The sequence below is a fragment of the Pelodiscus sinensis genome, chromosome 18, assembly GCF_049634645.1.
Source record: "Pelodiscus sinensis isolate JC-2024 chromosome 18, ASM4963464v1, whole genome shotgun sequence".
Classification (NCBI taxonomy): domain Eukaryota; kingdom Metazoa; phylum Chordata; order Testudines; family Trionychidae; genus Pelodiscus; species Pelodiscus sinensis.
In genome coordinates, this window is record NC_134728.1 from 18466676 (window position 1) to 18494135 (window position 27460).

General features: G+C 43.3%; 1 protein-coding gene and 1 long non-coding RNA gene across 4 annotated transcripts in view; one reads left to right on the top strand and one right to left on the bottom strand.

Annotated features, from left to right (window-relative positions):
* Positions 1-1834: 1834 nt before the first annotated feature.
* KCNG1 (potassium voltage-gated channel modifier subfamily G member 1) lies at positions 1835-17143 on the top strand. Of its 3 annotated transcripts, none has more exons than XM_006129439.4 (3): positions 1835-2151; positions 11945-12750; positions 13269-17143. In XM_006129439.4, exons 1-3 carry the CDS (start codon positions 2079-2081, stop codon positions 14040-14042), a joined length of 1653 nt encoding a protein of 550 aa, XP_006129501.3. In that variant the 5' UTR covers positions 1835-2078; the 3' UTR covers positions 14043-17143. The 3 variants fall into 3 exon arrangements, with proteins under 3 accessions (XP_006129501.3, XP_075757307.1, XP_006129500.2); XM_075901192.1 differs by lacking the exon at positions 1835-2151 and adding an exon at positions 2164-2476; XM_006129438.4 differs by lacking the exon at positions 1835-2151 and adding an exon at positions 10097-10235.
* LOC112546881 (uncharacterized) overlaps positions 10100-27460 on the bottom strand; it is a 78917-nt gene continuing 61556 nt past the window's right edge. Inside the window, exons 2-3 of the long non-coding RNA XR_012896520.1 lie at positions 14862-14969; positions 10100-10223 (exon numbers count right to left, since the gene is read on the bottom strand). This is a non-coding gene — a long non-coding RNA (uncharacterized LOC112546881). The remainder of the gene's footprint in view (positions 10224-14861; positions 14970-27460) is intronic.

Genomic DNA, 27460 nt, shown 5'->3' on the forward strand with positions numbered 1-27460 from the left:
GACAAGAAAAACAGATGGTGGACACAAAGAAGCATTATTATCTATTACAGAGATTAAGTGTGTTGCCCAAAGTCACACAGCAAGTCTGGCAGAGCTAGGCACTGATCCTAGGCAGGGCCAAATTAAGGCCTTCATAGGCACTCTCATAATCATAGGCCTTTAAATCAGATTATATATAAATATATAAAGAAGGAATGTCCTATTGCCTATATGCCTAATATTTAATTGTTATACCAGTATGTTGTTGACTAAAGATAGCAAAATATTAAATTTGATTTAGCAGGCAGGGGGGAGGGTTCTTATTTTCAAGTCAAATTATGAATATTTTTTTTAAGCCCGACATTTTTCATAGGCCATAAACATTTTCGTGAGCCCTAGGTACTTACGTACTTCTTAGGTGCTTATTGTGCCTAATGGATAATCCAGCCCTGATCCCAGGTCCCCTAAATCTCAGTCCAGTTCCATAACCACATAGCAAACATTAATCATAAACACATACACTTTTAAAATCAAGATTCAATCCATACAAATGAATTTTTCTGTAAAAAAATACAGTATAGAGAGTCTTGCATATCTGCCACTCCATACATCTTTAGTGAGAAATATAGCAATGATGGTGAGTTATGTATTTTTCAAAACTCTAATAGTAGATCATTAGTTTTAATAGCATTTTGGGACTTGCCATAGGAATAAAATGTATTAATTCTCATTTAGTTTTTATTGGTTTATGTTATGTGATTTATTATTGTAACTGTCATTTGGTCTGATTATTTTTCAATAATATTGAGTTGCATTGGCACATAATGGGGGATGGAACCAAGAGCATTACTGTCAATAGTATTATTTGATGCAACCAATATGTGAGTGGTTGTCTCCTGCAACTCACAAAAATGTATCAATTTGAGAATATCCTGTTAAGCAAACAGCAATGCAGCGACACCTTGCGGCCCAACTGCTCAACTGCAGGGCTCAGAGAGCTTTTCCATACCCAGACTCCGGGACTAGGGTTTGCAGAAGAGAAGGTAAAATGTTGCTGTCAGTTTAGAAATGAGGGACTTGACAGGTCTTCGAGGGTTCAGCTGAGTGGGACCTGGATTTTCCTTGGCTAACAGCCTGACATCCTCATTCTTGAAACAATCTAATAAACTTCAGATCAGTTACCTGCCCTCCAGAAATAGTTTGATGCAGAAGGTGCAAAGTATCTCATGTTTGTAGCAAACAAACTGCTTCTGTGCTCAGCTCCTCCATTCACTCCCAGACAGGTCAAGGCCCCAGAGACATGCAGGCAAGGTAAAACTGAAAGCCTCTATTAAAAGAATCTGCATAATACACATTTATTGTCAGAAGGTAGCTTGGCCGATTTCTCAGCAGTTTTAATATAGTGATCTAGTGAGTGCATATGGTGATGCACATGGACTCTGTAGGTGTCTGTATGCACAGGGTACACACATGTTGTATGCATACATTTCTAATCAGTACACATGTAACTCCCTTCTTTTCTTATGCCAGCGTATTTATGCCTGCCTCTGTAATTCCCACTCCATGCATCTGACAAAGTGTGTCTTTACCCATGAAAGCTTATGCCCAAATAAATCTGTTAGTCTTTATGGTGCCATAGGACTCCTTGTTATTGCAGATACCCCCTAACAGGGCTACCCCTCTGATACTTATCAGTACACTTTTATTTAGACTGGAAGACAGTAAAGTCAAAACCTTGTCTTCATAGTTATGCATAAAATTCCTACCACATTGCTGGGATACTACAAAAATAAATAATACTCACGGGTTGTGCATGGTACCTGGGTGTTTACAGTGAGCACAGGCACGTTTTTGTACACTAGAGGAAGGGTGCTGGCGTGTATGCCTGTGTCTAATGCGTGCAGGCCAGTGCCTGCTGCATATGTGGACTCATATTGCTCATGCCTGTGTCCAGGCTTAAGGTGAGCTGGTTCAGGTGAGCTCACGGTCACAGAGGGATGAGGAGGGGGTGCGTGTCGGGCTGCCTACTGCCTGGGTGCACATCGCTCTGAGCGCGCACTGCCTGTTGCACGTGCGGGGGGGCAAAAGGAGGGGGGGCTATGGAAGCCCGCGGAGCGCGCGGCGGCCTGTTGCATGTGCGGGATGCGCACGTGCGCGGAGCTGCTGCCAGCGGTAGGTTGCCTGCGCCGGAGGGAGGGTGCGCGCCGGCTGCTCGCGGTGCCCGGCTCCCCGGCGGCCCGGCGCTGGCTCCCCGGCGGCCCTGGGTGCCGCGGCTGCGAGCCCGGGTTACCATGACTCTGTCCCTCTTCGTCAAAGCGACGGGAGCGGCAGGGAGCGTCCTGTGGGCGCAGCCCCAGCCCCTCCGCTCGCGCTCTGGGCGCGGCGCCTCTGCCCTGCTCAGTGCAGCTCTGGCTCCCTCCCCAGCCGCCGCTCCTGCCGCCCGGCTCCTCCGCACCTGCCCGCTCCTCTGGGGACGGACCCCGCCCGCCCGAGCCAAGTAAGAGCGTCCCGACCCCCGGCCCGGCCCGGCTCCCCTCTCCAGCGCCGCGGGCTGGCTGCGCTCCCCGGCTCCCTGCCCTGCCGCGTCGGGGAACTTCCCGGGCAAGTTTCTGGCGAACTTTCCTCCCTTCCGAGGAGCAGCCGGAGCCCGGCCTGCCCGCCGCGCTCGGGGTCCGGCTCTTGTGGGGGGAGGGCGCTGGGCGTGATCCCCCCCTCACCGCGCTGTCTTCTGCTCCTGCCTGTCACCCGCTGGCACCCTCCGGGGATACGAGCCGCCCCCAGCCCGGAGGCTGCCCAGTGCGGGAGGGTTGGATCAGCTCCCCGGCAGGTGCTGGGATTTCACATGCACACGCAGCACTTCCGAGCCACAGGTTTCACCCCGCAGCGGGGCTTCGCCAGAAGGACCCTGCCGGGCCCCCAGTGCTGCTGTTGCTCTAAAATAATGTTCCTTGAGTTCACTCAAGTGGCTCTCTGGGGTAGTCAAGTCCCCGGAGGGCGAGGGCGGGAGGAGGGGTCCTGAACTTTCCTCTCCTCCTTTCTATGGAGCCCCGCCGCTAGCTGCCTCGGCTAGACATGGCTCTTTATTTACATCCGCTTTCATCCTTTGTCTCCTTCTCTCTTGGTTGTGTGTTTGTGCCGTGCGATTCGCTCCGGCTTGCGTTTCAGATTCGTGTCCGTGCTCGCTAATTGCCTTTTATCCAATTCCTATTCTTTTCTTAAAAAAAAGTTTTCTGCTTCATTCCGACCTTTTTAATGATTTTTTTGTTTGCTTTGTGGCAAATCTCAGAGGGGTAGAGTGTTAGTCTGTAGCTGCAAAAAACGAGGAGTCCCAGGGCACCTGAAAGACTAACAGGTATACTTGGGCATAAGTTTTTGTCGGCAAAGACCCACTTCTTCAGCTTATGCCCTTATAAATCTGTCATTCGTTAACGTGCCACAGGACTCCTCATTGTTTTGTTTTGTTTTGTTTTGTGTTACAAGCTACAGGTTGTGTATTTGTCTTATTTATCAACCGGATAGGATTAGACTGGGAAGAAAGCTACTGTCTGTGAAATAGAACCTGATCCATCAGTAGTACACAATGTTCTCTTTTCACATTAATGGCAAATTGTGTGTATGTGTGTGTGTGTGTGTGTGTGTGTGTGTGTATAAACACACACTCACACCATAAACCTCAATTACTTGTCAAAATGATTAACATTTAGTATAGCGTCTATCAAATGTACCTCATTTAAAATTGCAATGGAAAATCTATTTGGAAGTAAGAGAGCAAGTTATTCGTTACTATATTGGAGTAATCTCCCAGGATGACAGGGTTTTTTTTTTTGTGGCAAAAGTTTCTTTTTTTATTGTTTATTGACAGAAGCATTAGTCTTAATAACATATTCAAATAAAACAAGTCAGCACTTAGTTTAGTGGTTGAAGATCAGAGTAGGAGATGCATGCTTACTTATTTTCATAGGATATATTTAATATAATTATGGCTTCTTATTTTTAATCTCATACGCTAACCTTTACAAGCCTTGTTTTGCTAATGACAAGAAGTAGTAACAGTTAATCTGGAGGAGGGTATCCTTAGGGGATCTCCTTAGGTTGCAATATGGAGGGTGTGTTTGCAAGTAGAATAGAAGTTTAAGTACCCTGTCACTAGTAACTAGCCGTGTCAGTACTGTCCTAGAGTATTTCAGCATGTTATCCACAGATAGGTGATATGTGTGTGCACCATATGGTAGACAGAGGAGCTTCAGGTGTTGAAGAATAACAAGTTGGATTTGTAATACAGCCTGAGAAGCATACGGAACTTTATTTTCATTTGGAGAAGTATCATGTAGGAATAATTTTTAAATTGCAGGAAGGCTTCTTATGGCAAATCTTTGTGGAGCAGAAATTATATAAGTAGTTGCATTGCATTGTAACATGTTTTAACCAGAGGAAATTATAAATAGCAGCAAATGAATGAGATACTAGCCACGAGACTTGGAAGAGAAGTCTTGGGGAACTACAATATTTAGACACTTAGGCTATGTCTACATTACGGGTTTTGTCAGAATAGGCAATGCAAATAAAGTGCTGATTAGCATTTTCTCATGCTTCATTTGTATAATCACTTCCGATCCATTTTTGTGCAAGGGGGTTTTGCGCAAAAATAAGCAGTGTGAATGTTTCCATTTTGTGCAAAAACCCCTCTCTGAGGCATAAGGATCTTGCGCAAAAAAGGGTTTTTGTGCAAAACGGGAAAGTCCACACTGCTTGTTTTTGCGCAAAAAACGAATTGGAAGAAATTATACAAATGAAGCACAAGAAAATGTTAATCAGCACTTCATTTGTATTGCCTCTTCTAGCAAAACCTGTAGTGTAGACATAGCCTTAGGGTTTATAGAGACCCAAGTTCCCCTCCTGCTGTTGATATTCTCCAGATATGGCTTTGGCCTGTCCGCATAACAGAAGAGTAGCAAGGCTGCTTGCAGGGTTTCTGGTTGCATCACAGATGCACTGCAGAAATCAAAATGCTGCAGAGGACATTAAGAAAAAAAACCTGGAACTGGAGTTTGAACAGATACCTAGTTGTTTCTGGTTTCTTTAGAAGGGCATCCTTAATCATTCCTTTCCCCTAACTTCTTTAGTCTGACAGCCACCCTAGGTTGTAGGGTCAATCAGAGCAATCAGACAGATTTCTAACATGGTTTATTCACTGAATATATTAAATAAGAATCCACACCTGGATCTGGTTTGAGATTTCTGAAGAGATTTCTTGCAAGCTAAAATGATGTGACAGAAGAGGGTGGAGAGAAAAGAAACACAGAGAGAAGCCCAGGGTTACATAGAAGGCCAGCAGCATGGCCCAAAAGAAGATTCAAATTTCTCAAGTCCCAGTCCACTCAAAGAGAAAATAGAGAGTCTCAAAGAGAAATGAGAGGAGCCAGTGGATTTTCATCACTGGGCATTACCCATGACTGTTTCCTTGGAGCAGGCCAATGCAACAGCACCGCTTTAGAATTTGGCCTGTCTCATCACCCAGAATAATTATTGTTATGCACTGACTAGTTTGTCCAATGCAGGGGTGAGCAATAAGCAACCCACAGACTGAATGAAGTTTGCTAGGTTAGCCTTTGGCAAGCTGCTGGTATTTTATTTACCTGCATATCCACTGATACGGCTGCTCGCAGCTCCTATTGGCCCCGGATCACCATTCCCGTCCACTGGGAGCTGCGAGAAGTGGTGCAAACAGTAACACCGCGTGCTGCAGCTCCCATTGGTTGGGAATAGGGAACCACAGCTAACAGGAGTCGCGAACAACCATATCTGCAGCTACGCAGGTAAATAAAGCACCGGCAGCCTGCCACTGGCTAACCTAAAATAACTCTTACACAGTGCTTTTGTGAAAATTGTAGAAGGCTAAATTCCTGTTGTGGTAGTGGTTCTTGGTCTCTTGTGTTTCATAACAATATGGTTATAGCTCATCATTTTTATACTCTATTTAGGTTGGAGTGAAATGGAATAAGTTAATTCCTGGTTTAAATCCATTGTAGCCAATAGAGTGACACCAAGGATGAGATTGGTCCTTACAGAGCTTTGCTGTAGCTTCCTTGTAACCACAGAACATTTTTACTTTTCAAATGAACATTGTCTTTGAAAATGGCAGAGAAGTCAAATCACTGAATGAAAACTTTACAGACGTCCAAGGGGTGAACTTACCTATCCTTTAAGCAAAAGCACCGTCCTACTGCTGGCTTACGGTGTAGTGATTTTTGAGAGGTGAACAGAATTTGCTCATCACTGAAAAGCTCAACAGCTACCGAAACCTGCAGTTAGTCAGCTTTGTCCTGTCCATGTCAGTCTTGAGCATATTACCCTAGTACAGGGTTTCCCAACCTTTTTCAGTCCCCGTACCCCCTTGGCTTTTAGTAAACCTTCCCGTACCCCCTATTCAATATGAAAGGAAATAAATTCTAGATTCTGGAATCCACAACTTTTTTCACTAACACTACTACTTTTGGAATATTTCAATTAGGATAATCTAGTTATTTACCAAATATTCCCCATACCCCCTTGACAAGCTTCTCATCCCCCCTGGGGGTACGTGTACCCCAGGTTGGGAACCCCTGCCCTAGTATAACAGAGCTGCCTAGAGAATAATACAAACACAATACAGTAGGACAAAATATCCTGTTTCATTTTCCTTCCTGTGTCACCTAATCAGGGCCTGCAAACCTGCTTTTTATTATCTTTTATTTTCTCCTACTCTCTCCTCCTTTTTTTTCCTCCCCTTTTTGTCTTTTTTTTGGAGGGGGAGGGTTGTTTGTTTGGAATTTTCCTTCACAGTTCCAGGAATGCCCAATTAAAAGGAGTGAGTTTTAAACTTTCTTGAAAGGCCGTTTAGCTCTGAGACCTTGAGTTTGGCCCAGTATTCCACAGCCACCCGGGGTAGTGAGTGGAACATGAGGAGGTGAGGTGGACAAAGTGCTTCTGATGTATTTGATGTTGCTAAAGAGAAGGCTGCTGTGGTCTGGAGTTATTGCAGCTTTGCTAATGTTGGAGTTCTCATGCCTAGATACAATGAGTGGTAATAGCCTAGTGCAGAGGGTAGCATGCTGTTCTCTAGGTAGTCCAGGGGTGGGCAAAAGGGCCTCTGCAGGTTGGATCCAGCCTGCGGAGGCCCTGCTGCTCCCCCTCCCCCGGGCCAATTAGGGTCTGGGGGTGGGGGAGGGTGCGAAGCTTCCTCCTGCCCTGCCATGAGCACACAGCACTTTGAAGCGCCATGCGCTCCTTGCAGGACAGTAGGAAATGTCACGTACTCCCCCCATCCCCAAGCCCTGATTGGCCTGGGGCGGGAGGAGCACGCAAAGTTCCTCTGCCCTGCGAGAAATGCACAGCACTTCAAAGTGCCGTACGCTTACGCAGGGCGGGGACAGAGCGAAGGAAGTTTTGCACAGCTCCCCCATCCCCAGACCCTGATTGGCCTGGGGGCAGGGGAGCGTGTGATGCCTCTTCCCACTCTGCGAGGAGTGCAAGGCACTTTGAAGGGCCATGTATTCCTCGCAGGGCCGGGGTAGGGCAGGAGGAGGCTTTACACGCTCTCCCCTCTCCCAGGCCAATTGCAAAACTTTCTTCGCCCTGCCCCGGTACTGTGAGGAGCACGTGGCACTTCAAAGTCCTGAGTGGCCTGGGGGGAGGGGGCGGAGCATGTGAAGCCTCTTCCTGCCCTGCCAGGGGCATAGGTGCCTAGTGGGAAGGGGAGGCAAAGGGGACCAATCATGGTCTGTGGGTGGGGAAGCCCAGAAGCATCCTGGCCCCGCCCCTTCCCCAATTTTTAAAGTAGCCCCCAGCCAAAAATTATAGCCCACCCCGGTCTAGTCCTAAATAGGGAAGTAATAGTGTAGTCAATTAACTGATAAGCAAAAGCTTATAGGTTAATACTATAGACTACACACATTTCCCTCTCCTCTCCCCTTGCCACTAAATTTTTAGCAGGCTGGCCAGCAGCCTGGCTCAGTCCTGGCTTGCGATGTGTCTGGGACCTACCCCTGCTGTGGCTCTGCATTTAAAATATATTAGAAACCGGTCAGGTAAGCAGCCCAGCTCAGTTATGGCTCATGCTGAGTCCGGGAGCTCAGACTATCCCTAAACAGGGGCTACTGCCACTCCATGTTTCTGCCTCTTTATCAGAGGCAGTAACGCAGGGCAATAGGCAGCCAATCCATGATGGGAGCTGTTTTTTTAATTGGCTGCCCTCACAGACCAGCCTCTGCCTGGCACCCCCATGCTGCTGCCTCTGATGCAGAGCGCACTGGCTGCCAGTCCCGACCCGGGGTCTATAGAATAGTCGACTAACCGATAAGAATTCATGAGGTTACTCGACTATTCAGTTAACAGATATTTAACATCCCTAGTCCTAAATAGGAGAATGTTTGGGGTTATTACTCTCCAGGAGTCCAGCAGTGCTGGGACAATGTGGGGGAATTTTACTCTATGGACCAGTTTACCCTCCATGGAAGAAGACTACTCTACAGTGGCCAAACAAAAAGTTATAGTTAGCTGTCCAAAGTATTTCCCACCTCTGGCCTGGCTCCGTTCAGCGTCATCCCAAAGTTGTGTTACTTGCATGTGAAGTAGAGGAACTGCAGAAATGGGTATCTACTGTAACAAGCTATATTATCTCAGCTTCTCAGTCTCTCATTACAGGAAAAGGGTAGCCAGTGGCCACATTTTATAGCCCCAGCCACTCAATGGGTTACAGTAGGGATTAATTTAGCCTGTTGTCTTGCACGCATACAGAGACAGAGGTGAGAAATCAACAAAAGAACCCATTGTTATGGCTTAATGATTTCACAGTTGGTGCCTGTGGGTTACAGTGTAAGCCTGACATGTAACATTTACATTTTTTCTCCCATTTCCTCACGTTGTATCAACAGTGATTGTGGGAGATCAAACCAATTACAGATACGAGCTGCCTCCTCATTTTTTTCTGGCTGCAATTCAGGACATACGCTGTTATTAACCCACATCATCTGATACAGGAAAAAGGAGAATGGTTAATTTAGCTCTTCTACTGGTCATAAACAAATTTTCAATGAACTATAAAAATATCAGCATTTACTTTGGTCTCGCCCCATGATAGACATAGCCAAGTTGCTACGAATAAAACTTGTTTTAAATGGAACAGAGGATGGCATTGAAGGAGGCTGTATGGGTGTCAGTTCAGTATCTTCCAGGGTTTCCCACATCTCAGCTGTGGATATTGCCTGAATTCCCAATGGCATCATTTACATGAAGAACAGTATCTCAGAAATACTTTGCTAGAAGACTAGCTATAGAGTCAATGGGAATGTTTTATATGCTAGGGCTAGATCTCAAAGTTATTGCAAGTTTGTTTGTTAGCTTCTACTTCTCTGAAAAGTGCTTTTACTAAAACTAATCTACCCTTAAAGCCAATCTTTGAAAAATGGCCTCTAAATTTGCACTTCCCTAACCTCTGTCGTTTGCAAGTACAAACTTAAGAGGCCCGGCTATCATCCTATACAGGATTTATTAGCTTATCTGAACTCTGCAGCTTTACCAGTAAGTAATGGCAGAGAGCCATCACTTGTCATGACGCTTCACTGATTATCTTAGCATTGGCTGGCATTTCCCAGAGCGTGTCTTTTTACATAGGGGTTACATTTTGTATCAATGTTCCTGCAGAAAAATATGACATTTGAATCAATAGCCCATTACTCAGTCTTTGTTCAGGCAAGACACTCACTAAAATCCATTAGAACCTTGCCTAAGGGTCTGTGGATTTGGTCCTTTGTTTGCTCTCCACATTTCAGTTCCAAAGATTTTTTAGAATTGCATTTCTCTTGCTTTGGGCATTGCCATATCTGAATGTTCCTGTACAAGACAAAAACAACTTAGAGCTCAGTTTCATGAGTGAGTGTTTGTGTAACAAGGCATTGAAAGCTGAACATATTGGAGTTTGTGGCACCTTTCCTGTGAGCTGTGTTCATGAAGCATGGGGAGCAGCACTGGAGATCCTGTGACATGAGACAAATGAAGACTAAGCCTTCTTTGCTTATCTCAGGCCAGGAAGGAGTGCTGTGGCTCAAGGAGGAGTTGAATGAAGCTGGTGTATTCTGCAGAGGTTTTTCTTACCAAGAATCCTCTATCCTTTCTTTAAGGAGAGGTGATTGTGGAACTCCTGTTAGACTGGGAGGTGTCAGAAGCAGCAAGGTATCACTTCACCAAGGATACAAGTTCCTCTGCTCCTGAGAAAACAGGTAAAAAAGGTTAGCTCTGGACAGGGAGTTAAACTTCAGAATAAAGAATAGTAAATGGTAACAGTAAACTCTGCTTTGCGCAGAGAATTTGGACATGCATGAGAAGCCCATCACACTGAGACTGAAATGCAGCTGTTCTGCTGCTTGATACTTGTGGTGCTTCTGGCTATAAGTGTGTAAGCTTTTAAAATAAATGGTTTCATTTATAATCTTTAACACCCGAAAAGAGCAGTTCTGTGTCTAATGGAGCATATTGTAGCAGCTTCCCTCCTTCCTGCCCCTTAAAGGGGAGAGAGTAAGTGTCACAAGTGCATGGAGCAAAAACATATTGTTGTGGAAGCCTGGAGAATGGAATATTTACTGTCCCTCTGAGAGCATGTGGCCAGCAAGTGTGATTACTATTTATGAATTGCACTAAATTGCCATTCACTGATAATACTCCCCTTCCCCCCAATAAAATTGGACAGCAATTCATGTTAAATGCTGGCTGGATATACACATGAAAAATCTAGAGCCAGCATAGCATATCCCTCTCATATGCTACAGCCACTTTCTGAAGCAATTCAAGTGAATGTTTCAGTGCAGCAAGTAAGTCAGAAAGAGAGAGTTTAGCAGTTTCAGGACCAAATATTTATATTAGAATGAACCTAGGAGGATCGCTCCATTTCTTGTGTGAAGGCACTCCAAATGTGCACCAGTGTAACGGAGAGAATGTGCTCCTTAATATTTTCCAAACCATACCATAAGAATCAATTTGGAGACTCTCTGCATGACAGAAAAAGGTACCTTTGCTCTGACTGTATTAAATATATTAGCAGTAGAGTGAGAGCAATGTCTATTAAACAATTACTGAATCCAAAGCCTGGTGTATGATTTGTGTGCACAGTGCAATTCATATAAAATTATTCAACAGTCTTCTGTGAGTAAGGCTTGAGGCTCCAGAGAGCAAGTTGTCCCGCCATTTATATGGCCAGCTACACACAACATGTAAGTGTTATGTTTGAATAGCAATTCAAATGTTTTGTCGACATTGTTTCCATTTGATTTCCTTGAAAGTAGTCTAAGACTTCCTGACTAAACAAGTACATTTACAGGCCAGTACACGGGGGGGAGGGGGGGGGAGAAGGAGGGTGCAAAGGTATCTCTCCATTGTCTCCCCCAGTAAGCATGCTCTGGCTGACCTGGGAAAGGCAGAGCCTCCCTCCCCCATACTCTGGCCGGCTGGTGCTGATTTCTCCGCTTACTTGGCAGACCATGGGGGGGGGAGGGGGTGCAGTCACACCCTTGCAGTCCACATTTACAAAAAAAGCACACACACGCCCCACAGAAATTCCTGCGTACTGGCCTGATTTAGTGAAGTTCTTCATGATCAACTTCTGATTCTTCTATATGTACTTGTTACTAAAATATTTTAAAAGATTTTTATATATAGTAAACAAACAGGAATATGTTCCCACCCACCCCCCCCCCTTCCTTTTTGGCACCACACACTTGAATTCTGTGTGTCTGTGTAATGATAACCTTTTTTTTTTTTTACATTTTTTACATTTTTTTACAGCTGAAAATACAAAGCCACTACAACCATACATTTTCTCTGTGATTTCTTTAGCAGCCCTAAAGATGGTGAATGAAATTCAACTATCTTTGTTTCAGATACAGAGAGCAAACAGATACACTAACACCAAACATCTGTATTTTCTTTGTTCCAGAGTACTCTGGCTGGAGTGTCTTAAGGGATGTGAAGTTAGATTTCAAGATGACTCTTTTAACAGGAGAAAATTCTGATTATGACTATAGCGCCCTGAGCTGTGCTTCAGATACCTCCTTCAACCACACATTCTTTCCAGAAACAGAAAGCCTCAAGGGAGTCTTTTACCAAAGAGCTAAGCTAATTCACCCAGAAGAGGATCTCTTTAAAAGTGTTCACCCTGAGGACCGGAAGCATCATATCATCATAAATGTAGGGGGCATTAAATACTTGCTCCCATGGACCACACTTGATGAGTTTCCCCTGACGCGCTTGGGCCAGTTGAAATTTTGTAATAATTTTGATGACATTCTAAACATTTGCGATGATTATGATGTGACGTGCAATGAATTCTTTTTTGACCGCAACCCAGGGGCATTTAGGACAATCCTGACATTTCTGCGGGTGGGGAAGCTTCGGCTTATGCGAGAGATGTGTGCTCTTTCTTTCCAAGAGGAGCTGCTGTACTGGGGCATTGAGGAGGACAGCCTGGAATGGTGCTGCAAGAGGAGGTATCTGCAGAAAATGGAGGAGTTTACCGAAATGAATGAAAGGGAGGATGACCTCATAGAGAATGAAAACCCAGGTGAAACAGCAGAGGAGACAAGAATGAGCCTGTGCATGAAAAAGTTACAAGACATGGTGGAGAAGCCTCAGTCTGGGCTTCCTGGGAAAGTATTTGCATGTTTGTCTGTATTGTTTGTGACTATTACTGCAGTGAACCTGTCCATCAGCACCATGCCCGACTTAAGAGAGGAGGAGGAGAGAGTAAGTTATCTTTCAGGATGGTAAAATGTCGCTCCCTCAAAAAAGTAAAGAAATTACAGGGCCTGATCATGTTCCCATTGAAGCTAGTGGAAGTTTTGTAGTTGTCTTCAGAGAGAGCAAAATAATACCTATAGATAAAGATACTGAAAGTTGTAAATGACAGTTTTTATCTAAGAAATATGCATTATTCTGGACAGCCATATCATACATTCTTGAAGCTTTGTTTATGCTACTGATGAGCACTGTAACTACTAATAGAAATTAGGGAAGTTGTAGCCAGACCCCAATGCCTCTGAAATCAATGGGAGTTTTGCCATTGATTTCAGTGGAAGAAGTACTGGGTGTCTGGTAATTTTTGTATTTTGCTTGTAATTCGACAGATTTGCCAAACTGGTTACCACTTACTACAGCTTCAATTCATTTAATATTATGGTTTTAAAGACCAAAAAATTATCATTCCTGTCACTTTACCAACTAAAGTATACCAACTGAATACAAACTCCTTCTTTTTCTTCTAGGGTGAATGCTCCCAGATGTGCTACAATATTTTCATCGTGGAATCTGTCTGTGTGGCATGGTTTTCTTTGGAATTCCTGTTAAGATTTATTCAGGCAAAGAGCAAATTTGCATTCCTGAGGAGACCATTAACTTTGATTGACATTATTGCCATTCTTCCCTATTATATCACTTTGCTCGTAGACACCACTTCAGTGGGCTACAAAAAGCCAACTTCTGGCAACATCTACCTGGACAAAGTAGGTCTGGTGCTCCGCATACTCCGTGCCTTGAGGATTCTATATGTCATGCGGTTGGCCAGGCACTCCCTTGGCCTGCAGACCTTAGGACTCACTGCTCGTAGGTGCACCCGGGAGTTTGGACTCTTACTGCTCTTCCTCTGTGTGGCCATTGCCCTTTTTGCGCCACTCTTGTACGTCATTGAAAATGAGATGGCGGACTCACATGAGTTTACCAGCATCCCTGCGAGCTATTGGTGGGCAGTTATCACCATGACAACGGTAGGCTATGGTGACATGGTTCCCAGAAGCATTCCAGGCCAGGTGGTGGCGTTAAGCAGTATTCTGAGTGGCATTCTCCTCATGGCATTTCCAGTCACCTCCATCTTCCACACGTTTTCACGCTCCTACATTGAGCTCAAGCAAGAGCAGGAAAGACTCATGTTCCGAAGAGCACAGTTCTTATTAAAAGCTAAGTCTCAGCTCAGTAATGCATCACAAGGGAGTGCCATTTTATTTCCCAGTATCTCTTCTGAGAGGAGGGACAACGAAATTTAAGTTTCCATAACTGTCTGATATTGGGCAAAAGTAACATAGTGAAAGATCCCATCTTACCATTTGCTTTTGAAGCATTTAAAGAAACCTTTATACAAATATCAAGAAAGGAGTTTTAGCCATTAAGCTAATGTGGTTTTAAAAGCCTATTATTAAAGGCTTTTTTTTTCTTTTCAGGAAAATGTACAGTTAAGACAGTTTTTCCCCATGAGATCATGTAGTGGGATATTAGGAATTAGGAGTACTTTGAGTTCTCTGACCAAAATGAGAACAATGTGAAATTACATATTTGACACAGACTGTGTTGTAGTTGATGAACCATTTTCCAACCATTATGTAGGTATTAATTTTGATAATTTAATAAGTTCTTCTTTATTTTCTTCATGTATATACATAGTATAAAGATAACAAGTTCAGATCTAAATCTATCCCTGGTGCATTTCCATTGACTGTAGTAGAACTAACTAAGTATGTAAATTACCCACTGTTCCCATGGAGAGGATTAAACAAGGTGTGTGTCTTTTAGTGCAGGCAAATGTAGTATTTTTTCCTTGTGAGCCAGTCCTGAAAATTACTATAACAATAAAGAAAAGATACTGGTTTCTGGGTGCTTTGGGACAGGCATATGCTGAAGACATAAATACTTATAGCTCATCAGTTCAGAACTTAAATGGGCTTATATTGTAGACCTGGCATAGTTCCACACAATATTCCCTGTGATGGGTGAGACGGTCTTGAATTTTTTGACATCCCGGACAGATAATAAGGAGATAGCTGCAAATTAAATTGAATGTTCATTGTTTCAATGTTATTTCTTTATACCTGATAGAAAACAGAAATGAAAAAGATGACACTGTTTCTAGATGAAGCTGCAACATTACTAATCAGGTTGATTCTGGTGCTGTGAGTTGACTGTGTGGCATCTGACTCCTTTAAAAAAAAAAAAAGCAAAAGAGTATTACAACAAGTTGCCACTGATGTAAAAGGGAAATAATATCAATTGAGTCATGGCAGATATAGTCTTGAGTCATGGGAGATTATAAGGTGTAAAGCTTTCAGCTAATTGGTTCTTCCTTCACTGATACAGCAGGCATCATAGCACTGAAGAAAAATTTATCTTAGGAAACTTAAAGGCAACTAAGGACCTAAAGTGCAATCTTGCATCTTTTACTTCACTAATCCTTAAATAAGTTGTTCTTTTGAAGTCAATGTGAGTGAGTGAGTCTTTCAGGATTGGATCCTGATCCATCGCTACTAGAAGTCAATAACAAATCCCCTGATCATTTCATTCAGAGCAGGTTTGGACTACAAGATTGCTCAAAAGACAAAGTCCAGAACTCTAACAAAGAAACAAAATTGGTTGCTTTGTCTCTTAGAGAGCATGTATAGCGTTGAAAATCTAAACTTTAGGTGAAGTTTCACAATTTTAAAAGAACAGTGTGAATTTCCTATTCATTAACTGTCAGGAAGTATGAAAGTTAATAAGCTAACCTTAAATCTATTTTTCAGCATTCCTGTTCTAATCTCTGATCTCTCTTGAACTGGGACTTTCAGTTGTGCTAAATTTTATGAAGGTTTTATGATTTATATCAAAGAGGTTGGGGATGAAAAGCAAAACTCATCTTCACTTGAATTTTTGTCTGTGAAAGCTGAAACTTAGGGTATCAACCTATGCTGAATGGCCAAGTCTCCATGTTACAGTGACCTGGTTTAAATTAGTAATAATAATAATAATCAATATTAGACATATTATTAATATAATATAGACATCCTATGTTTTCTATAATAATAGTTCGAATCTCCTTAGCGGGTTAGGGTTTTATGAAGAAAACTTTTAACCAGAGTTTTCAGAGCACTTTACAAACATGAATGAATGATACCTCACAAAATTGCTGTGATATAGGTAAATATCACCATGAAATGAGGCATGAGTCAAATAAATAGCCCAAGAATACCGCAACTGTGTGACATAGCTAGAAATATAACCCACTTCTTCTGACCCACTAATTCTTGTGTAATTACTGTTGGAGGGGGGGGAAATAAGGAAACTGTTCATGAAGAAATATTCCCTCCTCCATTGAAACAATTCTGATATCCAAATGCTTTGACCAACTGTAACTTTAACCTCAACCCATGTACTGCACATCCTTATTCCTTTGTATTGGCATCCAATATAAAAGGATTTGGTAATGGGACTGGTGAAAGACTTGTATGTATTTGCAAGACTCAGCCTTAAAGGAGAAGCTGTATGTCAAAATAAACAATCAAGAGATTAGAGGTCACATCTCCAGCTCAGTTTCATGCTATACTGATTTATGCGATCTAAGGATTTGGTCCACTTTTTTCAATTTCTGTTTAAATCAGCATTGACTAGGTGTATTTCAGATATTGTTTTTTCTATTGAAAAATTATGGTAAATCCTGAAGTCCTGGTTTGGACAACATTAATCCTGAAGTAATGCCTTGCATCAAATCCATCCACCAAGCCCACCAGGTGCTGAGTCAGAAACAAGGATTTCAGGATGTAGCCCATTGTAATTTTGCACTTGGCAACAAATTACATGTAAGAGTATCAACATGTTATACTATGAATCATTGTAACAAATTGCTTGTGTTTTACAGCGCAGTGATACATACAGTTGTTCTTATGCTAAATTAATACTGCTATATGTCTTAGGAATACACCATTAGCATTAAATCCACATGCTGTGTTCAGTTTCTACTGCGAAGGCTTAAGATTGTAAAAGATTATAACTCTATGGTATATTATCTCAATTTAGAGACAAATTTATGAAATTATAGATTGATTCAAAAGCTGGCTCTGAAAAGTTTCCGTTCACACAGCTGACAGCTACTGAGTCTGATATCTTTCCTTTCTTGCTTTTTAACAGCATGCAAAGTTAACAAAAAGTTCCTTTAAGAACATTCTGTACTTTCATGAAGTACAAAGGAATTGCTTGAATTGCCACTGATAAAAAGTGGTACTTTTCAAATATCCTACTGGAGATGGATTTGCATTGCTATTTGTATTATCCTGTATATATAGCAATAGTATGTACATTTTCACATTGAACAGCAGTAGCTATATTAAATTTGATTAATAAAGACTTGCACTTTCTTGTATTTTCATGTGCTTGCTTATAGTGTAGGCTAACTAATCCAAGTAACTGAAGCAAAAATAGGGCAGATCTCAGAGCAGACAAAGACTTTCATTCACACTTATACTTTCTTGATGACAGATTCAATAGGCCTGAATGCAAGAGGAGACGGGTGGAAGAGGTTGCAAAGAAAGCAAAAGAGGAAGAACTTACATGGGTGAATAACACTGTGAGGTCACACATAGGAAGTGACTACCAGTTGGGAGAGAGGACTTGGCAATGAACATCACTAGCTGAAGTAGGTTGACTACAGAAGAGAGCATTAGTCAGGAGTCAAAATCTATCTACCTATGTACTTCTAGCTTACCCTTAGGATCAAATTGCCAATTCGACAGCTTGAGTACAGGAACGCCTCTCTCACATGTTTCCGAGGGCCAGAAATTTACCCATTCCTTCTGTCAATCAGGACATAGTTTTAAAAACCGTTTTAAAAGTAAGTAATAATGGGAAGAAAAGAAATCAGAGACAGAAATTAGAGGAATGAATAGGAAGCAGATGGGGAATTTAAATGAAGAGAAGAATCCCTCCAGAGACCTGCATTTCCAGTTAGGAAGAAAACACATTAAAGTATACTCCTAAAAAAACTCTTTAGCTACCCCCCTCACACTCGCACTTTTCTCAAAAGTGGCAAAAAATAAGTTCTGCAGATCAGTGTAATATATATTGAAAATCATTTCTATAGCAAAAAAAAATAGGTGTACAATGAGCAGGGCCACATGCAATTGGGAGTGTGCCTACATACACACAAATTGGTTGCCTCAAATTTTTGGCTACCCTACGCAGCCACATAGTTCACATATGCTTAGGAATGGCCCTGACAGTGAGTTTCTCTTTGATTTTTCCTTCACTGAACATCGCTGCAGTCTGCACGTGGCCAGGATTTGGAAGCAGGGGAGAGGCATTATGCTTCACTTATGAGAGAGAGGTTTACTCAATGTCACTTCACCCTGACCCATGTCCTGAAGTCCTTACTCAGAGAAATCTCCCTTTGTGACAGATGTAGGGATTGGGTCCCACTGTATCCCCATTTCATTGTACTGTTAGTCTTTCCTTTGTGAATATTCAGTGCTTTTGGCTACAAAAACATTTGTGCGGGGCTGAGTCATGGATTCATGCATCATCTAGTACACGTGTCTGAGAAGGAAAACTGGCACTTCTGCACATTCATGACATGTGTGGGCTGAGTTTAGCTGAATGTTCAGACTGATGTAAAACCAAAAATTGCTGTGGTAGAAGAGTACCTCTTTTCCACTGCCTCTTGATAAGAGTTAGTCTTCATAGAATCCTTCAATAAAAATAGCCCATCATAGTCAAGGAGGTACTAAGCCTTGGTGAACACTAAGTCTTCAGTTGTAAAGTATGACCAGTTCCCCCCTCCCTTCAATTGCCTGCTGCACATCCCATTCATTAATAGTGCCCAATACATCCTGATGTAGTCAGGGCCGCACTAAGGGGTGGGTGAGCTGGGCAGCTGCCCGGGGTGCCAACTGATGGGAGGCGCCTGATGGCAGCTGTAAGGGGCGCACGGCACCCCTTATAGCTGCCAATGGGTGCCATGCGCCTGGCTCCCAGCAGACTGCAGTGGCCGCCAGGGGCGGAGGCTGCATTAACCCCACAGTGCCCTTCCCCCCATGACCACGGGGCCCTGTACGGCCAGGCGCCGCCCGCCCGGGCAGCCCCGGGCTGCGCACCAGCGGCAGTGGCTGGGCAGCGCATGCATCGTGCACCCAGAAGTGGGCCCGTGCGCCCCTGGGGCAGGCTCACACATGCACCATGTGCCCAGAGGCGGGCCCACGCGCCCCGGGGGCAGGCTCGCGTGTGCGCCTGGAGGCGGGCCTGCAGGCCCCGGGGAGGGGGGCAGGCTCGCACATGAGCCATGCGCCCGGGGCGGCCTCGCCCGCCCTGGGCCTGGGGTGCCAAAATGGTTCGGGCCAGCCGGCCCTGGATGTAGTGCCTAGAAAGGAGCTGGCCTCTATCAGCTCACAGCAACTAGACAAAAAAATAGCAGATAACAAGGGATTCAATACTGACCGCATCTGACCTGCTGATAAAGATTCCTTCCCAAAAGAAAGGGTCTGTGTGTCTATTTCATATTGTACTACTTTGTCTTGTTCAATAAATCTTTGGCTGAGCTTGTTTATTTGGTCTTCTGAACAAAGTTCAAAAATATTCGCCAGTTTATTTCTTTATGCCATGGATTTGTTACAGAGCAGAACAGACTGAAAACTGGGCAGCATGCTCTCAAATCTGTGAATGCATTCATTTCAATCTGCAAACAATAAATGAAATTTAAAGAGAGACACAAATAAATTAGAAGATGGGAGGAGGAATCTCTGAGCACAGATCAGCCAATGTTATTAAATCACATCTGAATGATTTGCTCTAGGATTGTGGGAGGGAATGTCCACACGGTTCTTTTCATTTACACCTTGTTAGCCAGTCCATGCACATTAGGAAAGCGTATAGCAGATTAATATTGCATTATACCCAGTGTGTGCTGTTACATTAGCCAATTCATGTCTTTTCTACATTGTTTTCCACTTATCTCAAGAGAAATATATCCCACTGTATGCTGCAAAGCTAAATGTAGCTTTTGCCATTAGCAAATACAAAAGCTGTCAAAGGCAAGATACATTCATTCTGTGAACTCGTCAGGGTTCCCACTGCCTAATAAGCCCCATGCAACAGCCACGGGAGATGCATGATGCTCCAGCCCCAGCAGAGCTTGCAGGGACCTGCCACAGCCAGGGGAGAGGCACCCCTCCTCCAGCCCAACCCAGCATCACTGGAGGTGCCGTAGCCAGCAGAGAGGTGACTCTCACCTGTCCCAGAGCTGTTGCAGTAAGAGAGAAATGGAGAAGTGCTCCCCTCTTCCAAGGGAGCCTGTATCCAAAACCCTTCATCCCCAGCTCTATCCCAGATCTCAAACCCCAGCCACAGCCTTCACCCTACACTCCAACCCTCTGGCCCAGCCTGGAGTCCCCTACTGCTCCCCCAAAACCCTCATCCCTAGCCCCATGCCAATGCCTGCACCTCTAGGTAATCCTCTCATTCCCCCAACTTTGAGCCTCCTCCCACATTCAGAATACCTCAGCTCCACCCCCACCACAGATCATCTATTTGTAGAATGAATTTTTGTTATGTGAACCAATATGGAGATGATGTGTGACCCATGTTGCACATAAAATTCATTCTGCACATGGACATAAAAATTAGAGGGATCACTGGTCCTTATATAGGTAACTTCATGGGCAGCTGGTTAAAAATGTAGTATCCAAAAGAGATAAGGGAAGGTACAGAACCACAAGTTAAGGGACCCATACAAACTGGTGGGTTGGATCTCATGTGACTGTGCATGCTAATTTGAAAGCAACAAGAGTATAAATATAAGTGAATTTGGGACCACGAACTGTGTAAGGTGAAATCAGATAAACATTTCTTCACAAAAGGAGGGGTCTGTGCATCTGTTTCATATTGCACTACGTTGCCTTAGACAATAAAAACTTTGTGTGAGCTTGTTTATTTGGTCTCTGAACATTTCAAATGATGAACTACAAATGTAGTCAATCAATCAATCAGCTACACTCTTAATCAGCAGCCTGGACACACTGAATTAACAGATTTCCTAGCTACTGCATTGTAACAGCCCTTTTCAATTACTTACCCCATGGAGGATTTTGCAGGGCTTTGAGGCTCCATTTACCCCAGAGATGAATTAGGCTCTTGTCTCAGAAATACAACCATCCGTGTTTAAACTAGAATGTAGAGAACACTGTGGAACAGAGGCTCTGGGATCCTCATAGAGATGTTATGAAATCACAAAGGTGCTGGCTACCCTGCGATTAAAAACCCACAGCTAGCCCATGCCAGCTTAGGGGGCTATTTAACTGTAGTGTAGACATTTTGGCTCAGGCTGCAGCCTGGATTCTAAAACCCTCCAAGGTGGGAGGTCCTAGAGCTTGTGTTGCAGCTTAAGGCCAAACATCTATACTGCAATTAAACAGCTCCTTAGCGTGAGTCAGCTGGCATGTGCCAGCTGCAGATGTCTCATTGCAGTGTAGCCAGACCCAAAGAAAGTCATTGCCAGAGACCAGGCAGTGTCACATGTCATGAAAATAGAGTCATGTTTTATAAATCCTGACCCTCACTCAGTGACAACAAAGTCTTTAAGGGCATATTTCAAAACTACTGTTTAAAAATACCTAACACTAGACCCACCAGCTCATTCGCCTGTCATTGTTCCTTCATGACTCCTGAGAAAATGCTGTGCTAATGAGCAGTCTGAAAACCTGGAGAGCAACACAGACTAGATGAGAGCCAAGAAAATTCTAAAACTCTACCTAGTTTACTGAAGCATGCAGGATCTCTAACTTGGTAAGCTCTTTGGGGCAATATTGGTTAGATGTTTAAGAACAGCCAGACTAGTTCTGGCCAAAGATCCATCCAGCCCAGTATCCTGTCTTCTAACAGCGGCCATGCCAAGTGCCCCAGAAGGAATGAACAAAACAGGTACTCATCCATCCCCAGAGGCAAGGGACACCATTTCTACCCATCCTGGCTAATAAGCATTGATGGACCTATCCTTCATGAATTTATCTAGTTCTTTTTTGAACCATGTTAGTCTTCACCAAATGCTCTGGCAAGGAGTTCCACAGACTGACTGTGCATTGTATGAAGAAATAGTTCCTTTTGTTTGTTTCAAATCTGCACCTATTAATTTCATTCAGTGACCCCTAGTTTTTATGACTGTATAGTCAAGAAAATAGTTTTTCCTTAATCACTTTTTCTACACCAGTCATGATTTTATAGATCTCTGTCATATCCCCCTTAGCAGGGGCGGCCCATGACCCTAGGCGAAGTAGGCAGTTGCGTAGAACCCCGCTGGCCCGGGCGCCCGATGATGACGTCACGGCCATTGACAGCTGTGCAGGCGGGGGCGCCAATCGCGCTGCCCTCCTGGAGCGCCAGCTGCCGCAGCCGGCCTCAGGCCGCTCCTACCCCTTAGTCTCCTCCTTTCTAAGATGAAAAGTCCTGGTCTTTTTGGCACTCATTAACCACTGTATGAAAATTAAACCATAAAGAGCATTTTGTCTGTGTATTGATTAAAGAAAGAGTTCCGAATCTGACTCCAAGTAATCAACAATAAAATTACAGCTTGCTACTCGTGTCCATTTCTTTTGCTTTCTTTGGAATGCACCGTTATCCCCAAGTTCTCTGGGCACCATGGATACCATTAATCCATGTCACAAGTAGAGCTGATTAGCTACAGGCCTTACTGATGAGGAAAGCTAATAAGCTCACATGATATTGGCAGATCTTTCCACTCTTGGTCCAATAGACATTTTACCTCCTCTCTGCCTTGAAGTCCTAATCCAGAACTATCACCTGGACATAAATAAATATCTGTCCTAGCTAGAAGCACAAAGACCCAAACAGGCTAATTATAGAATGTGTGTTGCATTTATACAAGTTACCACAACCATATTGTTACCATGTGGCCCTGCTGATAGGCATTCACATGAGTGCATGACACCTGACACTGTACAATCTTAGCACCTTGCGGCCAATTTTTCAGCTTCTCCTTACCCAAGCCTCCTTTTTAGTGACTGCAATGATGTGGCTGCATCTAAGCCTGGTCATTATTTCATCCCTGCTTCTACTTTTTGAACCCAAAAAACTGAGTTGGAAAACGGGGTCAGTAGCATGCATCAAATCCAGTGCTCAAGTGGCTAGCAACTGGGGTTCTGAGTTTAAAGCTAAGGTTGCTTGCTGCCCAGGCTACAGCATTATCAATTTTTGAAATCATTGTATAGTCAAGTAGGTCAACAAGTGTTTCCATATTTAGAGGTATATCCCTTTCTGTTCCACAGATCAGCATATGTTTCTGCAATTGGCACTTCACTAGATATATGGACATGCATGTATTTCCTGTACAGTTAATTATATTGGGATAATAGCTAGATATTGTGTTTTGATGTGAAAACATACAGCTACCTAGCTATGAAACTAAGCATTATATACACATTTTCATTAGCTAAATACTTAATAAACGAGTCTGATGGATTTCATCCTACAACTTTTACAGTGAGATCTATCAGGTCATCTAAGGGAAAGAGTCATAAATTGCCATATACTTTACAGTATAAAAGCAGAATTGACCCAAGGAAAAATAGGCCAAATGTTATGCTAGCACAAAGGGTAACTTAAGAAACTGGGCAGATACACATTGGAGGAGCACTGGAGCGAAGAAATTTAAGGCAGTGAGGCATTGTGAAGCAAAGTAAATAGATCAGAAATTATTTTACTTGTAGGAGGGGTAGAAATCAAAAGAATAAACTAAAAAATGGACATGATAGTAAAAGAGAGGCACAATATAAGCAGGAAAAGAGCACCTAAAAAGCATAAACTAAGGTTAGCACCTTTTCCCCATCATAGGGCCTTCTTATATGCAAAAGCTGCACTATAGGTTGGACCTCCCTGGTCTGGCACCCTCAGAACCTGACTAGAACCAGACAAGGCAGTTTGCTGTACATGGAGAGATTTTGGAGGAGGGGGTACTAGCCTCCTTGCCACAGCTCACAGCAGCCCCGCCACTCCGCCAGAGCTCGCAGCTGCTCCACTGGATCTTGTGACAGCCCAGCTGCTCCACCAAAGCTTGCAGCAGCTCTGCCGGAGTTCGTGGCAGCTCTGCCATCCCGCCGGAGTTCCCAGCGGCCCCACTGGTGGTGGGCTGTGATGCCCTGTAAATTCCAGCTCCCTCCCGAGCTTCCCTGCCCACCAGCTGTGGGCTCTGGTGCCCCTGTGGGATCTGCAGACCCACTGGCCCCCCAGCAGGATCCTACCTGAGCCACTGGTAACCTCTGCTACTGGAGCTCTCTAGTCCTGCAATATCTGTGGTCCTTCCAGACCATGAATGTTGCTGGACCAAAGAGTCCCAGATCAGAGAGGTTCAACATGCAGTACGACCGTTCTACCAGTGGGAACTACCATGAGTACATGCACACATCCTCTCCCATTACTGATTCCCTGGCCTTCCATTTATAGAAGCCACTCCGGTTCAAAACCAAGGCAACTCAAAGACTCACAAGGACATGCTGCTGACACAGGTTTAGTGGATGCAAGTGATATCCAAAGCCAATGGGCAATTTTCCATTGTACGCTGAAACTCTAGACAGTGTTTGTAAAGAAGAGGTTTGCCTTGCTCATTTTAAAAGGCCCAGGCTCAAAAGATCCATTATAAACCACAGAATCATGTGTGTTGAGTCCTGCTAAAAGTGAGAGGATCTGTGATTTCTAAGATATTCACTGCAACCTGAGATCTAGATGATTTTCATCAATGGACAGTTAAAAATGAGTCAAACTCAGGATTCAGGTTTATGCAGCCTACATTGCCATCTACAGGCTATTCATGGTAATTCACTCCAGAGTCTTGTAACCTGTGATGAGCAATTTTGTGTGATAAAATTATTGACCAAAGAAACCCCATAAAATCCATGTTATTATGCTATTAAAATTAAACACCGAACTTTAGTTTCCCTGGCCACGATAAACAATATATATACACAATTTTGTACTGATTTATTTGCAGTTTTTAAACAAGTTTGAAGGCTTCCATCAACATCAGAGGGGTGTCCATCTTAGTCTGTACCCGCAAAAACAAGGAATCCTGTGGCACCTTATAGACTGAAAGATTTATTTGGGTATAAGACTTCATGAGCAATAACCCACTTTGTCAGATGCCACATCTGATTAGGTGATTTTTGCCCATGAAAGCTTTTAAAGTTTTCAGGATCTTTTCATAGCTTTATTTACTCACATATGAAGGCTGCAGTGAAATTTGAGATGCATTAAAACATTTATCTGGACATATTTTGGGAAACTAAAACAGGGGGGCACCGACTATCCAATAAGTTCTTGGACTGCATTGAAGACAACTTTTTCTTTCAAAAAGTTGATAAAGCTGCTGGGGGGGAGCTGTTCTAGATTTGATTTTAACAAATAGGGAGGAACTGATTGAGAATTTGAAAGTGGAAGGCAGCTTGGGTGAAAGTGATAATGAAATCATAGAGTTCATGATTCTAAGGAATGGTAGAAAGGAGAACAGCAAAATAGAGATAATGGATTTCTAGAAATAATGGATTTCAGGAAGGCAGATTTTAGTAAGCTTGGAGAGCTGGTAAGTAAGGTCTCATGGGAAGCAAGACTAAGGAGGAAAACAACTGAAGAGAGTTGGCAGTTTTTCAAAGGGACATGATTAAGGGCCCAAAAACAAGCTATTCCACTGCATAGGAAAGATAGAAAACCTGGCAAAAGACTGCCTTGGCTTAACCAGGAGATCTTGCATGATCTCAAAATCAAAAAGGAGTCATATAAAAAGTGGAAACTAGGACTAGGGTTGCCAGATGGTTTAACCAAAAATACCGAACACGCCCCCCTCCCTCCCCAAAAAAAACACCGGGGAAAATTCTGTTGAGGGGGGGGAAAAAGAGGGGGAGACTAAAGTTGTTGAGCATAAAAAAGGACTCCGAGAGTTATTAAACAAAAATTAAAATTAAAAATAAAACAGCATGGCCCCTTTCAGCGTGCATGCAGAGTCAGAATAGGGATAGAAACAGGGGAGCGGTTGAGCACTAAGACCCAGGGAAGGCATCACTTCCCCTTGGTCTTTAGGCTTTTTACCGGTGGCCATTTTGTTTTCTTGATCAAGCCAGAATGCAACTTCCCTGTGGGACCAGGTAAGCAGGAGATCCGGGGGTGGGAGGCTGGGGGTGTCGGTGGCACATGGAGGGAGGCTGGGCCCAGTTGCTGAGTGTGTCCTAGAGTTGCCAGGTGTCCAGTATTTTTGCCTCCTGGCCAAGAAAAAAAAATCAGAAAATATTGGACATTTTAGCTGTCCGGTGTTTTCTAAAAAATTTTTACCGGACAGGAGGCGAAAATACCAGACTGTCCAGGTCAATACCGGACATCTGGAAACCCTAACAAGGACAAATTACAAAGGATGAATATAAGCAAACAATACATGTATTCAGCTGAGGGCAAGATTAGAAAGGTAAAGGTACAACATGAGCTCAGACTAGCTATAGACATAAAGGGAAACAAGAAAACTTTCTATAAATATATTAGAAGCAAGAGGAAGACCAAGGACAGGGTAGGCCCATTGTTCAGTGAGGAGGGAGAAACAGTAATACAAAACTTGGAAATCGCAGAGGTGCTTAATGACTTCTTTGTTTCAGTCTTCACCAAGAAGTCTAATGAAGGAATGCCTATCATAGTGAATGCTAGTGGGAATGGGGTAGGTTTACAAGATAAAATAAAAAAAACGAACAAGTTTAAAATCACTTTGAAAAGTTAGATGTCTGAAAGTCACCATGGCTTGATAAATGCATCCTAGAAATACTCAAGGAGCTGATAGAGGAGGTATCTCAGACTTTAGCTATCATCTCTGAAAAATCATGGAAGACGGGAGAGATTCCAAAAGACTGGAAAAGGGCAAATATAGTGCCCATATATAAAAAGGGAAATAAGAACAACCCAGGAAACTACAGACCAGTCAGTTTAACTTCTGTTCCAGGAAAGATAATGGAACAAGTAATTAAGGAAATAATCTGCAAACACCTGGAAGATAATAAGGTGATAGGTAACAGTCAGCATGGATTTGTAAAGAACAAACCTTTCTTTGATAGGTTAACGAATCTTGTGGATAAGTGAGAAGCAGTGGACGTGGTATACCTAGACTTTAATAAGGCATTTAGTATGTCTCACATGATCTCCTTATCAATAAACTAGGCAAATACAACAGATTGGGCCACTATAAAGTGGGTGCACAACTGGCTGGATAACTATTCTCAGAGAGTAGTTATTAACAGTTCACAATCCTGCTGGAAGGGCATAACAAGTGAGGTTCCACAGGGGTCTGTTTTGGGGCTGGTTCTGTTCAATATCTTCATCAATTATGTAGATGATGGCATAGAGAGTACGATTATTAAGTTTGCAGATAATACCAAGCTGAGAGGAGTTGCAAGTGCTTTGGAAGATAGGGTCAAAATTCAAAATGATCTGGACAAACTAGAGAAATGGTCTGTGGTAAATAGGATAAAGTTTAATAAGGAACACAATCAGTTTCACACATACAGAATGGGAATCGAGTGTCTAGGAAGGAGTACTGCTGAAAATGATCTAAGGGTCATGGATGACTAGTTAAATATTAGTCAATAGTGTGACACTATTGCAAAAAAAACCCAAACATGATTCTGGGATTTATTAC

What these genes read in the sequence shown, in the direction of transcription:
- KCNG1 (XM_006129439.4), top strand. Translation starts at nt 2,079, where the DNA reads ATGGAAGCCCGCGGAGCGCGCGGCGGCCTGTTGCATGTGCGGGATGCG. An exon ending in GCGCGGAGCTGCTGCCAGCG is followed by an intron (nt 2,152 to 11,944) that starts GTAGGTTGCCTG and finishes TCTTTGTTCCAG; the next exon opens with AGTACTCTGGCTGGAGTGTC. An exon ending in TAAGAGAGGAGGAGGAGAGA is followed by an intron (nt 12,751 to 13,268) that starts GTAAGTTATCTT and finishes TTTTTCTTCTAG; the next exon opens with GGTGAATGCTCCCAGATGTG.